At 30.2% G+C, this 20,138-nt stretch overlaps 1 protein-coding gene across 1 annotated transcript in view; it reads left to right on the top strand.

Moving 5' to 3' along the window:
• The first annotated feature begins 610 nt into the window (after positions 1-610).
• The window catches only part of LOC130898268 (uncharacterized), a 65,395-nt gene continuing 45,867 nt past the window's right edge, over positions 611-20,138 (top strand). Inside the window, exon 1 of the mRNA XM_057807437.1 lies at positions 611-854. Coding sequence (XP_057663420.1) covers positions 732-854 — 123 coding nt within the window. The 5' untranslated portion in view covers positions 611-731. The remainder of the gene's footprint in view (positions 855-20,138) is intronic.

A 20,138-nucleotide genomic window follows, 5' to 3' on the forward strand; every position in this document is an offset into this window, starting at 1 on the left:
GTATGTCACACAAATTTTTGAAGTTGGTGCTCCTGTTTTTATCTGTCAATTTATGGATTAAATTCTTTGATTATACAGGATTTGTCAAAATTAAATAATAATTTAGAATATAGTGTTGGCCAAAACTTAATACAAAGAATGTTATTTATTTTATTGTGATAAACTGCTCTAAGTAACCGAATAACAGAACTGAACTTATTGCTTTATTTATATCTTATTATTATTTAATAATTTATTTTGGATATATTCATACCATAACAATATATATATATATATATATATATATATATATATATATATATATATATATCTTGGAAAACAACGCCAATTAAAAGATATGTATTTTTCTTTCTCAACTGGATTAATTCAACTATCATGTTGTTGGAATGTTTCATGCTCTGCAACATCATGTGTAGAAAGGGTTAACGAATCAACTTACACTACTAGAAATGAACTTTGACGGCCTCCAAGAGTGGTTAATAACCGAAACACGCAAAAACGACATCGAAATATGAAAACAAACTTTATGAAATCGTGAAAATAATGTTCGAATAGCGTTTGCGTACGAACAACCCCTTTAAAAGCCGCTCTCCTCTATTCTATCCTTTACAGTTTAACGCCACCCTCACATTATCATCTCGAAGCTTAAAAATTAAAGCGCGCCAAAAACTTTCAAACTTGTTGATGCCTGTTATTCGTGACATGTTTTGAATATTACGCGGTTATCTACAATGAGAGGTTTGATATTTTACATGTTGCTTCTGGTTGCGACTGAAGGACTTCCTATAGGCAGACCGCCATTATTGGAAGATTATCCCGATTACCAGTTAGGCGTGAGATATGATGAATATCCAGTAAGTATAAATGATTTATCGGATTCCTTGTGACACTTATTGGATTAGAACGAAATGTTATTTATCATTTTAATTTGACAACATACATTAGCTTTCACGAAACAACAACTTGGTGATAGATGTTATGACATTATCATTCCATACTGTGAGTTATTTCGGAAGAATGTGAAAATAAAGTGATTATTGTTATTGTATATTAGACATATTAGTGGCTAATTAAACTATAATGTCCTTTCTATTTAAATATTTATATATTTTTGCGTATAGCGATTTATCTTTATATAATTAAGATGTTATGGCATGATATGCGACTTTCATATTTTTGTTATTTTAGGAATTCTGATTCGAATTTTCACTGAGTGGCAATATTTTTAAATATAATTCATTGAAATTTGCAATTTATATCTGGGGTAGTAGGAGTTGACATATGGGTTAATTTTTGGGACTTTCCTTAGAACATATTGAAAAAATTTATTTGAAAAACAATATTATTTTAACCCATATACTGACTTCCATAACAAAATAAATACTTTTAGTTATTGAGTTTTTGTTTCTAATGTGATATATTATGTGTTCTTACACAATTAATAAGTTGAAACATTTACAATTTAATATGATCAAGTGTTTATAACAAAAATTTGGGGAAACTTGGGGAATTTTATTTTAATAAGATTATTTGATGAAGTACTCTTTATATATAAATCAATTTTTTAATTCATTTTTATTTTGCTCAGGTACTATTTTCCATTTTTAGACCTTTTTTATAACCTATTCCAATGAAAATTGAGCGGTATAATGCTGGGATATCTAGGATATCAAAACTCGAAAGCATTGCCTCTGCGTTTTTCGCGTTTATAATATTTTTGGTTCATAGCAAGACGAACATTTCTGGAATAATATATAAAGTACTTAAATTTAGCTGAAAATATTTGCTCTCTCATATTGAAAGGAAGACTGTGAATTGCTCCCTATAATTCGAAAAACTTATGATGGATCATAAGTTTTTCGTTTAATGATTCATTGAAGAAAAAGGATCAACTATTCGATACGATGATTCAAACTAGAAATTTATTTCCTGAGGGTACTGGTGTTTATAATTTATAAGCCAATGGGAATTATCAATTGGCCGGTATTTACAGTTTTGAGACTATATTAGTAGTAAATTTAGCTATTCTGAGAATTTTTTTCTTGAAAAAAATTCAACTTAGTAGCAACATTCTAATCTTTTATTATCATCAACTTCTTCACTGTATGTGAAAACATTGTTTAATAAAGCAAAGTACGAAACTTCTTATAAGTATTGCTATAATAAATTATATAACTTCGGCATTATCAAGATAATATTCGATGATTATAATGGTGAGAATTATGATGGATTTTATGAAGTTACTACTTTTACTAACGCATTTATTGTGTCCCAAGTTAACCTATACAGCAATTTTCAAACAATCAGATTATTTCGATTTTTTCTGTTAAAGCTATTGACAGTTCAATTATGAGATATATAATACAGAAAAACATTCATTATTTATGTCCGAATGTTTTGAATGCAGTTATATAGTTATTACAATAAATTTAACTGCATAAAAATTCAAATCTAAATTTCCAAATAACGAGAATGTGGTGGGATCTTCATCTTGAATACGAACACTGTATATTGGGTTCAATATCTATTTATCCTAGAAATAATTTCAAAATATGCGGAGCTCTTGAGTTAGTAAATGGTGATGATAATCTCATGAGATTCATTGTCGGATGAATCCGATGTGAAATATTATAAAGCTTCAAAAAATGTTCTATAGATTACCGGTAATAAAAAATACTACCTCTTCATTTTAAAAATGTTATGATTGTATACGTAGAAAACAAAGTCATTTGTGTAACAGTCAAATTAGTTCATTCTAAGAGCTACGTAAAAAGATATAAATATAACAATATAAAATGTGCTTTCTTGACAATTGGCAAACATAAACCAAAGAAATCTAAAGTTTTCAGGTAGTTGTTAACATATGTTTAATAATTGTACAAATTACAACTCAACTATAAATATACTCACAGACGTTCAGTATTATCTTATGAATACTATCAACAAGATGAAGTATTGGAAAATGATTTAATGGAAAAATGACTTTTCAAAGGTTGAGGACACTTTTGGTTATATTATTATAACGGTGATTATATTGTTAGCTTCCACAATGTTTTTCACGTCATTTTCATGACAATTTTTATTAAATCTAACAGATAGATAAGATTCAATACAAGATAAAAAAATTGAGAAAAAAAAACCGAGAAAAAAATACGCAAATATTATTCTGAAAGTGCTCCATCTATTGGAATAACTTGTAATTGGTTCTATGCTTTGCAAACAGATCACATTAATACGAATGATGTCGTCTGCATTATTGTTTTGTACTGGAAGTATTTATAAATGAAATGCTTTGTCTATATGTATTGAATAGTTTAAATCTAGTCCTACCTTTATTATATTCCGAAGCCACATGTATTTACCAATGTCTTATGATAGAATAAATAGAGCATCTTCTGTATTTTGTGGTCTCGTAAACTATCGATGAGTGCTGCACTCTCAAAAACTCCAATATGATCTTGGTGCTGATAGATAAACGAATCAAACTAGACATGCAATATCCTCATCTTATTCTTGTATGGATTCATCACGTCATCAGAAATCTTTTTATCCATAGTAGCAGAGATGATTGACTGGATTAAGGTGGAAGCCTCGTCTTTAAATAAAAATGGTTCAGGATTTAAACTACCACTTTCCAGTTTTTTCTTTCCTTTCTCGTTTCTTTTATTTCCGAACATTACCAACTCACGATTCTCTAATTTTACGTTTAGGTCCGTGAGTTCTATGTCGCGTAGTCTCAATGTCATTTTTACTCTTTTATTTATCTTCTCCTACTTCTGATACCAATGTAATTAGTTACGTTTTTAAAAAATTTATTTATAGTTTATCCTGATGAGTTTTAGCACACCTTAGATTTCTTTACCATTAACTTATCTTTATACTTCGCTACTAACTAATCCATATTTTAATTGCACTATTCACCAACCACTAATTTATATTCATTTCTCACGATTGGATATCTCGTCTTTCATATCAGGTGAAGTACTGAAGTGAACTTCCGTATTTAAATGTTGAAGTCTAATCATAAAAACTCGATTTCTGAGAATCGCCAAACATTAGCTTAAACTTGAACATTTTGCAATATTCTATTAGACAGGATCGGCTTCGATTCTTAACTAAGTGTGTGATTGCATAACAATAAAAATGAGGATAAATCAGTCTAATTGAAAAAAAAATACATACGCAAACCGATTTATTATTATATTCACACTTTACATTAAATTTAATAGTTGCTCAGTAAAACTGAATCTATGTGTAATTTATGTATTAAATACAGAAGCTTTATTTGTGAAAACCAAAAGCCTCGAAATTAAAAAGAATCATTATATGTACATTTTTATTACTTTATGAAAAATATCGCACTTCGAATCATTAAACCCAGAATATCCTCCATTTAAATTTAGAAAGTTGTGAATTATTTAGTGCGAAAATGAATATTTATGTTTCAAGGATCATTTTGGTATATGATATATTGTGTGCCTAATTATTGTCTATGATACTTATTTCAGTAATGTACATTGAAGGGTGACAACGGAATTTTTTGAATATGTTCATAGTCAAAGTTTAATACATTGAATTTTGAAGTTTTGACGGATTGTATAATGTATGATTTTCCTCCAAAATTGCACAAAGTTATCTAATCGTTCAGTTGAACTAGTAATTCCTACAAATGTTGAAAGCACACATAAAAAAAACCTATTCAATTATGAAAGATTGAGAAATATTTGCTATTGAGAATATAAATTTTAAAAGGTACAAGTTAAGCACTGGCAACTGAAATTTCTACTGATTAACGAAACAATTTTGATGCCTACTTCTAATTTTAATTTAATATATCACAATACTGTAGATTTTATCACTGAATTAAAAATTTTGAAGAGTATATATTTTTCTATTGTTATTACAACTCAATCACTATAGTACTTAGGTATTTTGACACTAAAAATGAATTTCAGAAGAATGTCAGTATGATACATAGAAAAAATTTATAATTATCTCTTGTTAGATGGTACGAAATTATGGACATCATATGCGGTGCAATTTCAATAGGATATTATACATATATCTGTCAATCGCAATGTTCGGATAATTTTTAGAATAGCTGATGTAATAGTAGGAACATATAGGACTTTTCATTTAATTCATCTAGTAAAGCTGTTAAATTCTTTGTTGTTGAGTGGTTCACTGATAACTATATTTGGCCTCTGATATCTAGTTATAAACTTGGTTTGGCTTGGACTCCATAAAACTTTTGTTCATATTAATGCTTTTTGTTTTATGTACAACTTAATGAGTGAAAAACTTTTTTTTATACGTTTTAATGTATGATTCTTTGATTATTTACTATTGTTAGTACATATTTTGGTTATTTCTGAATTATTTTTTATAAGCTGATTTGTATGTACCATATTTAAATTTTTATTGTCTCATTTCAATGCTTAAAAGGAGAATAAGTAGTTTTTTAAATTTTATAAAACATGTTAAATAATAATTTCTCGGCTTGTACCGAGGCTATTTCAAGAAAGGTGACTCTATCTCTAGGATAGGTAGAAAGCTGAGAATTAATTGGGCTTTGCGTCGAAGAAAAAAATTTATACATATCTGATCGATTTTGTCAAAATTACTGGTAACATTGTAATGAAATTTTGTACGTATATATATTTTATACGTATATGTATATTTTATATTTATATGTTTACATCTGACTCTCATAGAGGTAGTTACACGGATCGTATCATGAAAATTGGATTGAAGACTAATAAAATATTAGATAAAATTCAATTAGAGTCTATCCTTTTCTCTAAAGAATACATTGATTTTCTGAACCATTGAGAATAATCTATGAGGTCATTGAAGTGACGCTTGAATTCTGTATTCCAATTCTTGACGTGAATTTACTCTACAGCATAGACATTTTTTTAAAGATAAGACCAAACTGTGTAGTCCAATAAGTTGAATTAGCTCGAGCGAGGAGGCATATAAATTGGACCTTCTACGCCTCTACTAATCAATCGTTTTTGAGAATTATGAAATTTCGGTGGAGCTCCAGCGTGCATAAGAAATATATTTTTGCTAGTTTCGGGTTAAATCTTCTAATATCTTGGATAAGAGAGTATCTAGAAAATCCAGGTACACATCCTCATTTCAATTTCCAGATAGAATATGGTAACCTATTAATTCGTTGACTAAAGTTGCTATATTTGTAATCATAAGGATGTAGCTGCTGCTCTATTCTCTGCTCCGAGTATCCACCAAGTACTTGAAGAAGACGTATTTCTTGTTCTGCCATATTCCTTACGCAGACAGTTGTATCTACATCAACTAAATTTAAAATGAAATAAATAATACTAAATTGTTATTTTAAAATTTATTTAATAACAAAACTGTTCACATTACATCAAATTTATCAATTTTTATGGAACTTGTCAAAGCAAGGCAAACAGAAATAAGGTTCTTCAATACAGTCTCAAAATGTCACCACTTCTTAACCTGGCTTTTTTTGTTCTGGTGTTTCTTTAAACAGTTCTTTCTTATTCTATCGTCCTTCTTTTATGCTGAATTAATGCCATTGGATATCACGACATCTGATTTGATTTGTTGATCGAGGTTGTACTTTTATTGAACTTAATGACCATTTGAGTTTTTATCACTTTTTAGCTGCTTTTGCGTTGTAAATCCGCAGATTCTGTACTATGTTTTGTTCAAATCATTAGGCATATCTCGTTTGTCTTTCTATTTCAATACCACAATTCCTCTATCTATTTCTCTGGTAACAATTTCAGCCTTCTTCAATGTTTCTTTATAACCTTTTTGGGATAAATTTTTCTGTTGTAGCGGATTGTACACATAAGATGAGTTTTCATATCTAATAATGTATTTTCAAAATCTACAGTGGGGAAGTAATTATCAGTAACAATTGTTCAGCCCTAACCCAGAAATTTTTCAGTCAAAGTCATTACTCCGCTTGTAGGTACAGCACCACTTGGATCTCCTTTCATGCGTGCATCCACTTTCAGTACAAAGTTTGAAGACCTTATTGCCATTCGATCTTTAAAAGTATTTTCTGATTCTGATAATTCTGATAACAAAATATTGAAAAACCTGATAAGAAGTAACACTGGACAAAGTTACTTGGTATACCAGGGTTTACGAGGATATATTGAAAAATGCTTAGACTACTATATAACCAAACAACATTTCATTGTCAAAATATGTTATTACTTAACATATTCTTCTCTTAATGCATTTATCACAGCGAACCTGCAATGTCTCTAGAACTTTCAAAAAAAATGTTTCTTCTTGCTCTGCAAACCAGACTTCCACAGCTTTTATTACCTCCTTGTTGGAAGAAAATTTACGATCTTCTAAACTTTTTTTCAGTTGAGGAAAGAGATGATAGTAGGACGGAGCCAAATCTGGTAAATAAGGAGGGTGTTCTAGTAATTCAAACCCTAAATAACGAATTTTTTGCATGGCAACATGAGATTTGTGTGCAGGGGCGTGGTTATGCAAAACAAAACACCTTTGGATAGCTTTCCGCGTCTTTTCTCTTTAATTTTTTCCCGTAGAGTGGTTTGTAATGGTAATGTCGAATAGTGATCTCCAGTTATCCAAAAAATCAATCATGATTACTCTATGGTAATCCCAAAAAACTGAAGCAAGAACTTTTCCAGCAGATTTTTGGACACGAAGCTCTGGATTTTAGAAATGTACCCAAGTCACATCCATAATAATAACTCGGTTTAAGAAGTCTACATCGTTTTCCAATCGAGCACAGATCGAACGCGGTGCTTCTACCCTTGCACGCTTTTGGTCAACATTAAAACATTTGGGGATTCATTTTGCAGTAATTTTCCTCATGTCCAAATTGACGTAAACTATATGATGAACGCATTCGTATGAAATATTCAGTGCTTCAGATTTCCGATTTAGCCCAATTCGACGGTCTGATAAAATCATGTCATGAACTGCATCGATATTTTCGGGGATTGACACATAAACTGGCCTTCTCGATCGGTCCTCATCTTCATTGGAAAATTAACCTTTTTTGAAGCTTGCAGTACAATTTGCAGTACATTGATTATTAAGGGTATTAAGCATATCTTCGTAAATTTGCTTACCTCTTAACCCTTTTAAATAAAGGTACTTGATGATGGCTCGATACTCCAATTTGTAAATTTCTCATAATGATTGTCAGGATTCACTAGAAACTGATATCGTTGGATGACAATTAACACATAATTTTCATCCAATGTGTTATAAGGACCTTTCTTAAATTATGATTCGAAGTAAATTTCCTGATCTACCTCAACCGTATATAATATTGATAAAAGACAATTCCATTCTAATCGCATTATATATTTGTGAAACATTCATAAAACATAAGATATAGTAAGAATTCAGTTATGCTGATATTCCATTCATATTTTCAAATATTTTTAAGTGCTTTGAGTAATCAAGCAATTTCATTATTCATACACAAAATTAACGATTTCGTGCAATTTTCACCTATCATGGATGACTTTTATTATGTGAACTATGAGTACATACTTACCGATTGAATACATGGTAAATAGTATAGCACATAAACGAATGTGACAAATTTCAAAAGAGTGTGAATGTTATAAATGACGATCTAGCCCTGTAAAACAATCCTCGAGGGTGTGAAAAACTTCCTTGAAAGGTTTATAAATTGCACTTATTTTCGTGAATATTGTCATTTCTTTTGCACAAAATGAGTTGAAACTGATTTTCTCTACATGCATATTGTTCAAAAAGTAAAAAAATATACTTCGTTCAAAAGTCTGGATAGAATATGAAACAAGACTCAGTCTTAAGAAAAGAGGAAAAAAGAAGCATTTTTTTTAAGTTTAAAAACTGTGTCTCTTCCATTGCATTTTTTGGAAACTTTTCTTGTGACTGTGAAATTTTTAGGAACTTCTCAGGGCAGCACCCTGAAATTGAAATCAAAAACTCCATTTTCTATAGGATTTTTTCTATATGTCTTCATCAGCAAAACTTTTCATCGGATGCATTCTTTAGAAATTTTTGAATTTTTTCAGTAACGTTAAGGAATATTTTTTCCTATTTTCTTTCAAAAAATGTGTGTAGTTTTGCGTATATTCAGATATCAACACCTTTTTTAATAATTATGGATAATTATGGTACTCCTACCATCGAGTACCTACCATAATGTTGATAGTTTTAGTTTCCGTCATAACTTTTCAAAATTTATTGACAAAGTATTATGAGGAAAAGAATTCACCTTGGCTTGTAGTCGATAAAGCGATTTCAGAGTTTTATGTGCTTAATGTGCTAGGCGTTCATATTCAATAATTATCAAATCTAAGCTATTTTAATATAATAAACAGCAATAACACAAATCTTGTTTGAAAGTTGACAGCAATAATAATATATATATAGATGCATTAATATATATATAAATGTTCTTGATTTTGAAAAATTATTAAAGAAACTAATTTATTTTAAAACAGAAAAGACCTAAAATCAAGAACATTTAGATGCATTAATATATAAAATTTCTTTCATAGTCTTTGTTTATTTAGTTGAATAGTAAACAATTCACGCTTTATTTAATTTCACTCCTTGATGGTTTATGTGAATTCCTAAATAAATAATAACTAATTCTAAATTGTTTAATACTATTACGAACATAATTTTGGTTTCTATCAACCTTGTCCTCGTGCCAGTTCAACTTAGTTCATATTCGACTTTCTGACCTTCGAGGTTAATAGTCACCACACGACTGTAGCAGAGTGCATTGTTCAAGAATTTATTGGATTAATTTCTTCATGATAGTCCTTATTTTTCAATCAAATACCCTAAGGTCACTATTCCATCAATACTCAACTTTATGATCTTGTTTTGCCTAATTTCGTCCAACTAGCACATTTCAAAATTATTTGAATTGTTGTTTTGGCTTATATTTAATATATATCACAATTTAGCTGCATATCTTGATGCAATTTTTACAGAGTACGATTTTTTTCACGATTTTTCAATAAACTTTTTATCCTCATTAGTTATAATTTTCAGAGATACTTCTTAAATTATTTGATTTCTATTTCTTTCAAAGCTCAAATTTTCCAAGTAATTGTAGATATGTACCAATTAATTATAAGTTTTATAACTCTTTACGGACCATTAAATACTATTGATAAATTTTATTGTCCAACGCTGATTCATTTCACTATTGTCTGCCTTTATATGGTTCTTATGGATTTGCGAAATAGTTCTTGTTTTCAAGAGACCTTTTGATAAAGCGTAGTAGGTTGTACTTTATTGAAAGTCGTGATATTGACAGCTTCGTAGTTATTTGGTTATTTTCACAAATCTCTATTTTACTCTGCCATTTTTAGAAACTTGCAACCTGTGTTTGTCATATAAGTTCGGAAGAGACAAGTCAAACAATTTTTATCAATAGTTTCATGATTGATTTGTATGATTAATAATCACACTCCAACTAATGTTTTATGGAGAAATGACGCTGATGTGATTGTATACGTTGAGAAAGAGGCTTTGTTATCGGTATTAAAAATTATTGATTAGGCTTCAGCTATTGTTTTAGTTATCTATTGTACCTTTCTTTTCGCTAAAAAAATCTTCCAGTGTATAAAGTTCATCAATAAAAAATTTAAGCTGTAATATTGAGGACAGATTATGAAAGATATTATACACCAAACACTGTCGTAACTATTATCATTAATATGAAAACATAAATCTAATATTAGACTACTGAATCCACTTTTCCCTAGTACACACTAACACTCTTTGAACATAAAAAGTCATGCTTATCCCTACAAATAATCTTTAGCCTTTGAAAAAGATAACTGGATTATTGAAGCATATATTAGATATTGTGAGTTTTGATATAATGTCAGTGTAAAGTGTGTTCAATAAGAATATCACAAAATATTTATAGTGTTTTTTCATATATAGCTGAAATCTCATAATCATCATACTTTGCTTTCAAATAATTTGAGAGGGGCTATCTTCGAGTTTTATTTTAAAGAATTTTATTTAAATAGTTTAAGATTCTGATTTGAATTATGATGAAACTTAATCGGACATTATTTTGATCTGGTAATAGGCTAATTATTAATTATTTCACGTTCTTTCATAATCCGTAAAAATCATAGTAAAACACGAATCATGATGAAAAATGTTGTCTTCAGTATTTTCTAACCAATTGGGTAAACTCACAACACTGTATTATTTCATATACTCTTTTCGTTAACATTTGTTTCACTTCATGTTCAATTGGCTTTATTTGTATTGAATCTAGTTTTTGAGTTATTTGAACGGAAATTGAGGAAAGCACAGCTGTAATTATGAGCGACAGTATGCTGATGCATGTACTCGTAATTATGCAATATATCTCCGTTATATACCAGCTCCATAATTTTTTGATTGATATTAAGAGCTAATTCCAGAATTTAATTTTGACGCGAATAAGTTGAGGTACTTTTGTTCAATTAGCATTTTATTAATCAAGCGAATTGTCCATTTCAGGTGTTTTAGATGTTCGTGACCATATCGCATATGTAACCACTTTTTCAGTTGCTTGAAGTCATCACTTTCGTATCGTGTGGAGAACTAAGGTTCCTCGCAGTGCGATAGCTGATTTTACGAACCAATTATTTATTTTAATGGCTGCTTCAGACTTTTTCACATAATTGGTTTACAATGTCTTAGCGTAAAATGTTTATGTCTTCACTCTGCAAAAATACTGTTCTTTTGCTGGGGTGTCTTGTGTCCTAGAATCTTTTTTTCTAACTCCTTGATTTTCCTATTTTGTTTCCCATCGTTATCATCTCTATCATTGTTATCGTCTTATACTCGATATACAATTAGATTTTTACGTTAATAATTGTAATTTTATTCTCGATATCCGATTTTAGTGATGAAACTTCATTCGACATCAGCGGCAATGTTCATTTCCAATAATAAAATATCGACCTAAATATAGTTCCTCATAGTCGAAATACCGACCTTCATGGTCGAAATATCGTTCTTTATGGTCAAAATCTTCTCGTCAATATTAGCAGAAATATCATTCTTCATAGTCGATATCTTTTCATCCCTTTTAGCAGAAATATTTTTCTTCATAGTCGAAATATCGTCCTTCATGGCAGAAATCACCGAAATTCACTCTTCTTACTTGACGTTTTCAGCTTGTGATTTTCCAAATGTGCTTTTAGTTCCGTCACTTTCAGGTCATCTAGTCTCTTACCCATATTAATTTATATTGCTCTACACCTGACACTAAAGTAATGTTCTTTCTATGTATTTAAACAGTTTCTAATCACAAAACGCCGGAGTGGATGTTTATACACAGTGTATTTTACTTACGTAATTTATTTACACATTAAACTATTCACTAATACTCATTACTAAATAATGCACTAATGTTTAACACATTAATTTATGTAAATACACCGTTCAATTTACTTTAATCTAGCCCGATGTGTTCACTATGACATCAAATTGTTCACTAGCACTGTCTGGCTGCTAGAGTTTTATATACTATCTAACTTTCTAGAATCTTAGATTTTCTGGAAATCTCTAGTTCGCCGCAATCATAAAAAGGACTGCTTAGAAATTTAGAAATTGTCTACATGGAAACAGCTACAAAAATGTAAATAGACCAAAAACAAATGAGCTAACGAAATCCAAAAAAACCCGGCGCATCTGGCAAACTATATCAGATAACAGGCCTGGCATCATGGTCGAGTTCGGAGTTTGGATTGGACTTCGTTCTATTACAATGAGTTACAATGGATTGGTTATATTATAATTGGTTGGATTAGATTGGATTAGAATATGGCGGAGCCTAATTAAGATTTTTAATCAAAATCAAAACAGAACTTCTTTATTTATGCCGATTCATATTCTTAGGTTTTCTCAAGAAATTTCAAAAGTAATGGTACTTGATCCGCATAAGACAACAACACTTAGAATTGGTAAAATTTGAAATTTTTAGGTGATATTTCAATGGCTTGGTGCAAAATTTGCGTATTAGATGTAAAACCCCGTATATTACACTAAACAGCTTTGAAATATTAAATAAGCAGTGCAGTGCTGCTTTCTATAGACAACAGCAGAAACCACCTATATCAGCTGCTCCCAAGATTTAGTGTGAGTACCTTGTAGATTTTGTATTTTTTGACCGTTTTCTCACTTGGAACATCTTGTAGGTGCTCCACAAAATGCATGTTACTTCAACAAATGAGTACTCTGTTTTAAATAGTTATTCAAGTATTGTGAAGTGTAAACTAGACTATGAGCAGTGAAAATCACGGTGTTCCAATTTAACTTGTAACACAGCACAAAAACGAGGTGAACATTGCGAATTATTCAATCTTGACACCTTGGATAGCTAGTGCTATCTTTGGTCAGAGCACAGACGAATTAGCAACCATCTTATACGAATTCATCGCAAGAAAAATTCACGGAAACACTCATAATCATGTCATATTTTACAGTGATGATTGCACATATTAAAACAGAAACCGCATAATTAATGCTATTTTGCTACAGAAAAAGTTGAAAAACAGATTGTAGGAGTACTCTGCTTCAACTTACTAAGATGTTTGTTGAATAACAAGACTCACTCCTAAGCCATACAAGGAATACTATCTACACCATTACTTCTTTAAAAAGTTCAGTAATCCGAACTTTTTCCAATTTATCAGAGCCAGTGGGTTCTGAACTTAGTTGTTGAACTACAAATCTGACTGGTCACTCTAGGTAAAACTAGGAAGATACTCTTAGTTCAAGGAACTTCTGAGATGGGTTGGACAGGCAAACGGAAAAATTCCGATCCTTTCCATGCTTATAGAAAATGTTCATTCCTATTATGATAAGTTCTTACACTTCAGGATAAAACCTGCAAGTAAACTTTGCACGCCAAACGAGTTCTCATACATCATTAACATGAAAAACAACAATATACGAGTACCATGCTTCGGTAGAATTAGAAACGCTATTGCCTTTGCTGACTTTAACCGCAAGATGTTATCTTCAGGCCACTTTATTGAATAAAAATAGTTTAAATACATAAAAAAACATTACATTGGTGTCAGAAGAGGGACAGTTTAAATAAATTAGAAGGAAGACATAACAATATAATCAAAAATTGAAAACATTATTTTCCTATGAATAGATCAGCTGCATTGGAAAATGAACTTATTTTATTTTGGATTATATTGTAATGTCTTTCTTCTAATTTATTGAAACTATTCCACTTCTGACACCAATGTAATGTTTTTCTTATTTATTTCAACTATTTATAACTATAGGGTGCACACTTATACTAAACTACCAATAATTATCCTATAGATAATAATTAACCATTCACTAATTATGTTATTTATTCAAATTCACCGGTTACTTTCTAATATTTCGATACCTTCACTATGACTTTTAATTATAAGCTGCTAAAAGATCTCGAATTTATATCAGAAAGGAATTTCTAGAATTCTAGAAAGTAAACAAACAAATAAATAGAATGGCCTTCCTGAAAACTGGTTGAAAAAATAATATAAACAAATTGCCGTTATGATAAAAGCATACACTTATCTACTTAAGCTGGAACCATATGGAAAATTTTTTTATTAGTCGTTTTATGGAAAAAGTTATCTATGTGTTTTGTAATTGTCTACAACAATTAACACAAGTTCTATTTTTTCTTTACGATTTAGTAAATTTACCATTTTTATTGTAATGTTATAAACAACAACTCACCCTGACAATCACTGTCAGGGCATCCTAGATTGGATTAAATTTTATCCCGCCCGAATAATTAATACGGAATGACTAGTAAATAGTCACAAAACCTAAATCTTCATAATAAATGGCTGTAACTGCATATTTGCATGAAACTTATAATTCAAAATAACTTTATTTCATAGCATTTTTCTGAATTGTGAAAAATAAAGATACTTTACTCTTGCACAAAATTCAAATTTTTTGACAAACCTCTTAAACTGCTTTAAGAAATTGATATCTGATGATTGCATTTCAGCTTTTGGACCATGCAGGTATTTTTTACACAAATAACCTTTTTTAAAAAAACTACTAATAAAAAAGATTTCCATATGATTTCCACTTAAGTAGACACACTGTATTAAAACAAACATCAAACGAATTTTGCGAGTCAGCGTATTCATCAAATTTTAGATTTGCATTATAACCGAACAGGACAAGCTTCACGGTCCATGTCGTGGACGTATTCGTAACAATATTAATTTATAAAGCATCCTGAAGAAGACACTTTTAAACAAAAAATAATTTTTAGTTACGATATACAATTTTTGTTACTTTTATTTTAAACTCCATATAATGTAGTAATAACAAAAATTTCTTCGCCACTACTATTATTATTATAATATTACTATTATTATATAATTTTTCTGATGGTTGGAATTAACGGATAAATATCATATTCTAAATATTATTTCTTTTCTCTAGATAAACAGCGATATGTGTTCACACTGTTTACTACCCCTACTCTCACACTTATAATTACACTGTCTGATGCCTTTTCCGATAACCAAGTTATAATCTTCACAGACGGTAAACTGAATAACCTGAGTTTACCTTCGGTCGGCTTAACTAAACCACAATCATATTACATGTTATGTTATTAGAAGAATATTGGATATTATTCTGAATTTTTTAATGAGAATTCAATCGAGTACCATAATGATTTTGGAGTACCTTTATTATAATAAATTTGTTTTATTTTCAATTTAGTCTTTTCAGATTAAGAAGAAATAAACCATATCTATTTCAAGGAAATATACTACAGATAAGGAATATATAAAATGGTGGATTAATAATCGGAAATAATCCTTTAAACCGTTTAATCTAACTTTTTGAAGGTACGGAATCCTTACTGAGGAAAGTATTGTAACCTTTAAACTCAAGATCTCTTGCTCAGAAGTGTCTACACGATATAGAAAGAAACTTAAAGTTGAACATATAATAGAGAAAATAGAATAAAAAATCTGTTTTATCATGAAAATTTCAAAAAAGTTATAAAATTGTTTTTATACATCTTGTTGTAAGTTGATAATAAACTACTTGTCATATAGCTCGTTTCTCAAACTGAAGGAAAAGTAGAGTAGCTCTTTCGTAAGCTTACTTTCAACTATTTCAAAAATATCCTAGGAAACACTTATATAGCAGAAAATTGAAGGAGGTAGTGAACAATATTGGAATATTCTTGAATAATCAGTTAGGATTTTACAAGGAAAAGTAGAGTTAGACAAAAGGATAGTTGATCAAATGAATGGATATGCTAGAAATGCCATTTTCTTATATAAATTCCAACCTTTAATGAGCTGCGGTAAATTAGACTGTAATTTAAAATTAAGAACCTACTACATCCTCCTCTGTTATCCAGGAGAATGAGCATATTTATTCGCAATCCATTAACACAGGAGTTAGTCAATGAGAAATAATAATGTTAAATCAGTATAAATTTTCTCTATTTTCTCCAGTCACAAGCAGAGGACACAAAATACCTAGGTAGGCTAACCTATCAAGTCTTTGGCTACAAGATCTTGAAATCTATATAGATACATATATGGAACAGGTTCACAATAAAGACCTACCTCGTTGGTCTTGATCTTGTGAGTTGATGTTCATCATTCAAGGATATTAGCAGTTACGGCAGATATTGAAACGCTTGTTACTATCCAATGTGAGCTACGAGTATACAGATAAGTTAAGATCTTAGAAGAAACACAAAACTGAAAATTCGAGATGGCTAGCCCACTAAATTGATTCTTTACAAATAATTTCTCCTATTCTCCGAACATTTTTACCTAATTTATTAACTAATTAATTTGAAAAGAGCCAAACAAATTTGCGGAGTGTCACGTTGCTCCTTCACATGCTTTTAATTATAGACTTAAAAATCATTACAGGTGCCAATTTGCAATTTCTGCCAAAGCTTATATTTGCATCTATTTCAAAGAATCGACAGCTCTTCAGGAATTGTCTGTTCCAGTTTATCTCAACAATTAATCTGAAGAGAAAGTTATTGGAAATTTTGTTTTATTCCTATCGATTTGCGGTTACTCAATTGTTCAGAAATAGAAACATAATTATTGACTGCCGTGGATTTGAAGAGTTCATATTCAAATCTACCATATTTTATGAATATAAAAGTGATTGTTAGAAATGATACGTGGAATATTAAAATTTGCCTAGAATATTTTGTTAGTATGATAAAGTATCTGCAAAAATAAATAATATACTCATTATACTAAGTAAACATTATTCTCAAATGTGAACACGAAGTTTTTCTTAGCACAGTATTGTTTTTAATTACGATCCAGATATGTACATTTAATATATTATCAAATTTTGAATTGGCTTCAACTAAATAAGGACCATGAATTGTAAAACTGGAGATTGTGAAATAGGCTACTATTCATGTTTGCATTTGAAAAAATAAAAAAGATTGTGAAATAAAAAAGTATTTTTTAGTTTTTCGTGGTGTCTCATTATTAAGATTACTGAATTATTCCTATTATGATAGACAATCATGTTATAATGAAATTTTTATATTGGACTTCTATGAAATTAGAAAATTAAAATTTTTCAAAATCAGTTGGCAAATGAAAAAAATCGGGTTTTTTTCGCCCACAACTCGCTTTGGTCGTAAAAAGATCAAATAATCTAGAGTTTTTATAAGATAATTGGATCGAATTTCAATGTAAATGTTTCTTGCCAATATGAAGCTCATATGGAATTTGAATTACTTTATTTGACGTATCGCATTGATTAAAAAACAAACTATAGATTATCAATTCATTGCTTCAAACCCTCCTCAGAGGCGCTCATTAAACATTACTCATTACGAATGGATTTTTTGTGTATAATTAAATTCATATAAATCTCTAGTAAATATTAAAAAAACTCACCTTCGTATTAATATGAAAATCTAGTTTCATCATTATCATCTGAAATCGTCATGATTCATTATTATTGATGTTAAAGGTGGAAAAATTCGTTCTTTTCCTTCTTACACAATTTATTACAAAATTTTTCCAAACATCATTGTCAAATTCCGATAAAAGTTGATGTATGTTTTCAATCACTTTGGCACTCGAAATAGGTGAACGATTATATTTGCGTTGGTTTGAGCATATATCCAAACGGAGGCAGTCTTAAAAAAGCCATGAGCAGCAGATCTCCATCACGAAAGTCGAATTTTTCGTCGAATGAAGAATTTTACTAATACACAAACAAATCTTTCCATAAAATGAATTTCTTGAAAATGATATCAATTCTCAATCTTATTTCTTTATATGGAAAATTTGCTATTCCTCAATAACTTTTCATTTCACAAGTTAACTCTCTCTCTCTCGAATGAAAAGTCATAATTTTAATAGACCTGGTGGTCTCGAACCCTCTTGTTCAATTCCAATTGACAACAAAGACAAAATGTCATAATGACAAGAAATTTCGAAAATGGGAAGTAAAAAAAATCACCCTAGCAACGATCATACTCGTATTATTCATTAAATAGGAGGCGGTCCAGTTCAACAATTACAACGATCAAAATGATTTCGGGTGTTTTGTGCTAGAAGAACTGAAGAAGAAAACTTTGAACTTGAGAAAGACAATTCTTCAACATCACCCCTACTTGCATGCGAAGTTCGAACCTTCTAGTTAAACTTTTTCTGGCGAAAAAATAAGAAAATATAACAAAAATGACAATAAAATGGAGAGGGGTGGAGATGGAAAGTTTCGACCTTCGGAAATCATCTCGCAACTAATTGATCCTACATGTGAAATTTCATTTTTCAGTCGCTTTTTATATAGCAATTACTCGAGACACGAAAATAAGAATTGTAGCTTAAACAGATATATATATATATATATATATATATATATATATATAAATATAAATATAAATATATATATATATATATATATATATATATATATATATATATATATATATATATATATAAACTACAGACATTCGAAAAACCATCATAATCGTGTTCAGGAGGTCTCAAAACATAGGAAAAATGATGTGCCCCCCATTTTTCTTCTAGTCATGCCTACCGTAATAGTCTAATTTTTCTTTGAAAAATTCGACTAATAAGGTAAGTAAGGTAAGTCTAATGCTATTATAAACATACTCGTTTTTTCAATTACAAGTTCTTATAATATAAAGTAACTTTTCGTGGGAATCTCTTTGGGAATAGTTATGTTCTTAATTTTCATAAATGTTAATATTCAATTTTTTTCAGAATTGATATTGCGAATGTTTCTTAATATTCGAGAATAATAAGATTCAATGTTTGGTAGGAGCTTATCGTTCAACCAATCATATTTCAAATAATGTCTCGATAATATCTCCGAGGTAATGCAAGAAGTACTTAAGACTCAATAGTCATCAACACAGGCATAAATAGATAGAAGAGTATGGAAGAAATTAATTAAATAATATTTTGCACATGAAAATATTTAGGTCCAGAAATGGACACCTGGCGCCCTTGTGTCGGACTCATACCAACTAAAACTATCCCAGGGCTTCCGCACTTTGCAATGATATTCGGTCTCGCATTGCAAAGGCTGTCTTTCATTCTAGTTCCTACTCTCTTTCTTTTTGGTTTCTATTATAGCCCGTATCGCTTCATAGGTGTACTTCAAGGACTACTCTGGGTTTCATCTCCGAAAGCATCCATGGCTTTTGAGTACTTGTGTTAAGAAGTATTCAGGGCGAAGTCGTCTAAAAAGCCAACTAGGGTAACTCCTTGTGAGATCTCTATTTTAACGAGCCCATCGTACAAGATGTTCCACATAATAGGGCCCAGTACCCATCTCTGTGGTACTCCACTGTTCATGTCGAAGGTCCTGGAGTCGTTTTCTGCTTCGGTGATTACCTTTCTTTTCAACAGGTACGATGCAATGATGGTTAGTTTCCTTCAAGTAACAGTACCAGTTCGGATTAGCTTCGGCAGCAGTTGCCCGACTTCTTTCCAGCATTTCCTTTTGGATTACTTGATTTTGCATTTAAGCATTTTGTTGTTCTCCTGGTATTCTGCCCAAAGAGCTTCACTGACTTTTGAAAAATTAATTTTGTTGTT

This window comes from Diorhabda carinulata, chromosome 9, assembly GCF_026250575.1.
Source record: "Diorhabda carinulata isolate Delta chromosome 9, icDioCari1.1, whole genome shotgun sequence".
NCBI lineage: Eukaryota > Metazoa > Arthropoda > Insecta > Coleoptera > Chrysomelidae > Diorhabda > Diorhabda carinulata.